Raw genomic sequence first — 4,266 nt, 5'->3', positions numbered from 1 at the left:
AACGCGACAGCTGGTCGATTATTATACAGGGTGACACTATATAGCCGGACACTATTGTCCTATTAAAGATATCTGCACCTGAATGGTGAAAAGTTTGTTTAATAACGATCGCAATTATTAAGATTGTTAAAGCTCGAAAATTTAAGTTGAAATAAATTACATTGCAAAAATAAACTTTGAAAATGGTAGTTCACCGAATAAAAATAGAAATAGACTGGGAAAAAAGAACTTACCAATAAAAAAACCAGCCGTCAAATTAATATCAAATTTTGTTATAAAATTAATTGTTTGTAATGATGTGAATGCGTAACATAAAATTATAACATCACAAAAAGTAACAGATAATCTTCAAGAGGTAACATATAGGTTAAAAACAAGTTTTGAGAATTATGGGTCCGGTAAGCAGATACCAAGATTCTAAGAAAGGGTGAAATACACAGGATGTGACTCATCTTTGGTGCAATAAAGTCCTTTTGTTAAAAGCAAGATGGATAATTACATGGCAAATTTAACTAAAAACAAGATATGTGGAAATTATTGAATCGCCACTCATTTATCGCACATAGATTCTAAACTGAAGAGCTTTGATTAGCGTAATCCCGCTCCGGCAAGATAGGCAACCCACCCCTGGTTTCGAGCCTACAGTTGAATATCGAAGACAATCACGGAATTAGGTATCGTAACTCAATTTTGGCTACATTTTGTACCACCCCCGTGACTGCTTCATTCACGGAGAAAATTGTTAGTTACAAACGACAAGTCAGTACATACATCAACCGAATCGGTAACTTTCACATATTAAAAAAATTAAATGATCAAAACTTATATGAATGTTACTTCAGCGACAAGACCAAGTAATCAACATCAATAAACATAAATTAAGCAAGCATTACACCAAAAACGTAAACAATTGCAAACAATAGCATAACGGTATCACATATGTGATTCTGCATTGGGGTTAAACCAAGTAAATTTCAGAAACAAAGATTCAAACACACAAAAAATATAAAATGTGGCACACAAAACACAAATACGATATAAAGAAATACAAAGATTACTACCTGCATTAAAAAACACAAAATAACAACAAACATTGCTAAACGTACGTAATCCACGTTTGTGCGCTTCCGATGCAGAGACATGGAGAGAGGAGATCGGTGATCGACGAGTGCGCATCCAAGAAAGGGTGCGACCTCATGGGCGCTGCCATTTTTACACCCTTTGTGTCATGTGTGTTTATAGTGGTGTTATGTTTAGGCGATGGGTTCGTGTTTAAGAGCTTTTTTCGAGTTTATTGTGTTAGTTTGTAACGTCAACGTCACTTGCATTTTCTTTGTTCATTTGGGGATTGAGATATTAATTTCTTCTGTGGTATATGGTGTGACCGTGCGCATGCGAGCCAAGGGGAGACAGCTCGAGAAGAGCCACGACGAGGGACTTCGAGTGACGCGCGCGCGGGGTAAACAAGGTAAGCGACAACGCTACATGGTGACAACGGTGAGATTGGTTTTTTGTTTCGGGTATCGGTAAAGGTACGTACACGCGATACAAAAACTAGTGCGTTTTTTTAATCGGTGACGAACTTACACACGCGAAACAAAAGCGAAACGATAGCGATTATAAAACAAAGTGAGTGTAAATACGCAAGGAATATGTGGAGAAACTGTAAGTAATAACTTCTTTCATTTTCTCGCAACAATCGGCATTTATACGGCAAAAGTTTTATAATACGCCCAATCTAATCATAACAAAATGACGAACGATAACGCTACACACAATGACCCCTCGCATAAGGACATTAATGCAGAACATTTTGCACGTCAACAACAAATACTTACGCAGCTACTGGAACTACAGCGGCAACAAATGACGTTATCTGCCGCGACAACGAATAACGCGGCAACGGTAGCTGTACCTAATCCATCGGTCCCGCCCCCACCGACTTTTTCTTATAAAGCGGAAGAATGGGCTGAATGGAAATGCAGCTTCTATCGCTACAAACGCACCATGTTAGTCAGCTGCTCCAGTGAGCAAACGGTCGATTATTTCATCGGGCATCTGGGTACTAAAGCGGAGAAAATTCTAAAGTCATTTCACCTTTCGACGGAAGATCAAAAAAACTTCGCTATCGTTTTAGAAAGATTCGACGCATATTTCGGCGAAAGGAAAAATTTAGTCTACGAAAGGGTCAAATTTCTTCAAAGGGTGCAAGGTTCTGATGAACCCTGCGATATATTTATAAGCGATCTAACCGCTATGGCCCAAACGTGCGAGTGGGCTCAATTAGAAGGGGAGATGATCAAATTGCGAATTATCGCGGGTTTGGCAGATAGTCGGTTGTCGATCCAATTGCAAACAAGGCCAGATGACAACGTAGACGAGGTAATCAAACGCGTTAGGTTGGCAGAATCACTCCGTAAACAACAAGCCGTAATTCGGGCAAGCGCACCAGCTCCAGCCAATGCGCCAACTCAAAGCGTAACGGAACCGGAAGAGGTTAGCGCCATCTACCACAGCAGAGGTGCCATACCAAAACAGAAACCCCATATGCAGCGACCAAATCCCCACGTTAGGACAGCTGACTACAAAAATGACACCAAATCATGTAGAAAATGCGGCCTCATTCCTCGCCACGCGTTTGCGTCGTGCCCTTCGAGAAACGACACTTGTAAAAAATGCGGCAAAATAGGACATTGGTCCACTAGATGCTTATCTAAAGTAAACAATAGACAAAACCCAAAGATTGCGAGCGTAGAAACGGCACCAGATGAGGAAGACAATTTTTTTATGGGATCGATCGACACGTCAAAACCCAAAAAACCGTGGCGCGCGATCGTTAATGTTAACGACACAAATCTAGATTTTAAATTAGATTGCGGCGCGGACGTTACGGTGATAAGATGGGACGATCTCAAAAAATTAAACAAAACAACACTCGTAGACGCACCAAAATCACTTATATCAGCCTCGGGCGATAAAATCCAAATTGTAGGAACGTTTGACGCAGATCTCCGGTATCGGAATCGCAAATCTCTCGAAAAAATTTACGTGGCAAAGAAATTGCGCGAGAATTTATTGGGCCGCGACGCGTTGGAAACATTGGGCATGCTATCCTGGGCAAATGTGGCGTCGATAGCAGAGCAATTTCCTACTTTGTTCGAAGGCATAGGAAACTTAGGCAAAACGTACCACATTAAAATTAAAGAAAACGCTGTACCTTTCGCAATAGCGGCAGCACGACGGGTACCGTTACATCTACGCGACGCAGTTAAAAAGCATCTCGACAAATTAGAGAATGAAAGCATCATAAGAAAGGTCAGTGTGGCAACAAACTGGTGTGCGCCTATGGTCGTCGTACCCAAGAAAAACAACAGCGTTCGAATATGCGTCGATTATACTATTCTCAATAAATCAGTACAATCAGAACGCATGATTCTACCTCAGATATCCGAATCCCTGGCTCTAATTGAAGCAGAGGCGGAATATTTCTCAAAGCTCGATGCAGCATCAGGATTTTATCACATTCCTTTAGACACAAACTCTCAGTTATTAACGACTTTTATAACGCCATTTGGACGCTACGCTTTTCAAAGGCTTCCGATGGGCATCACGTCAGCCACAGAACGCTTCCAAAGAGAGATGATGGAAACACTAGAAGGCCTAGAAGGCGTGGTCAACATAGCGGACGACATGCTAATCTTCGGGAAAACCAAGGCAGAGCATGACCAGCGTTTGGCCCAAGTATTAGAGCGCTTGAAACAAAGAGGGTTAAGACTGAACAAGGAGAAGTGTGTCTTTGGAAAGAAAAAAGTGAAATTCTTAGGTTACACGATCTCCAAAGAAGGCGTGGGAATCGATGAAGACAAAGTCAAAGCCGTACTCGAGATGCCAGCACCAAAGAATGTCAGCGGCGTGAGACAACTGCTCGGCACATTGCAAGTAAATGCAAAATTTTTACCAGAATTGGCTAACATAGCAAGCCCCATATCGCAACTTTTATCTACAAAATATGAATTTTGTTGGACAGAAAGGCAACAGGCGGCACTAGAAGCCATAAAAATCGCATTAACTTCAGCACCGGTATTATCTCACTTTTCTCCTAACAGCAACACAAGAGTAGCAGCCGACGCATCGTCATTCGGTCTTGGAGCCGTACTGGAACAAGAGCAAAAAGATGGCACTTGGAAACCCGTCTCCTATGCATCACGAAAAATGTCCGAAACGGAATCCAGATACGCACAGATAGAGAGAGAGGCACTAGCGGCT

The 4,266-nt window shown here is 41.7% G+C and overlaps 1 protein-coding gene across 1 annotated transcript; it reads left to right on the top strand.

Moving 5' to 3' along the window:
• The first annotated feature begins 1,752 nt into the window (after nucleotides 1-1,752).
• Nucleotides 1,753-4,246, top strand: LOC116174588 (uncharacterized protein K02A2.6-like). Its single transcript, XM_031492526.1, has 2 exons — nucleotides 1,753-4,080; nucleotides 4,124-4,246. The coding sequence occupies exons 1-2, from the start codon at nucleotides 1,753-1,755 to the stop codon at nucleotides 4,244-4,246; spliced, it is 2,451 nt and encodes an 816-aa protein (XP_031348386.1).
• The last annotated feature ends 20 nt before the right edge of the window (nucleotides 4,247-4,266 follow it).

Source organism: Photinus pyralis, unplaced genomic scaffold (genome assembly GCF_008802855.1).
Source record: "Photinus pyralis isolate 1611_PpyrPB1 unplaced genomic scaffold, Ppyr1.3 Ppyr1.4_LG6, whole genome shotgun sequence".
Taxonomy (NCBI): Eukaryota; Metazoa; Arthropoda; class Insecta; order Coleoptera; family Lampyridae; genus Photinus; species Photinus pyralis.
Note: the sequence above shows the minus strand (reverse complement) of the source record. Positions and strands in the feature narration are given on the sequence as shown.

Bases quoted from the DNA above. Each gene is read 5' to 3' on its own strand.
- LOC116174588 (XM_031492526.1), top strand. From the start codon at position 1,753: ATGACGAACGATAACGCTACACACAATGACCCCTCGCATAAGGACATT. The intron at 4,081-4,123 runs GTATTATCTCAC...CAAGAGTAGCAG, and splicing joins TCGCATTAACTTCAGCACCG to CCGACGCATCGTCATTCGGT.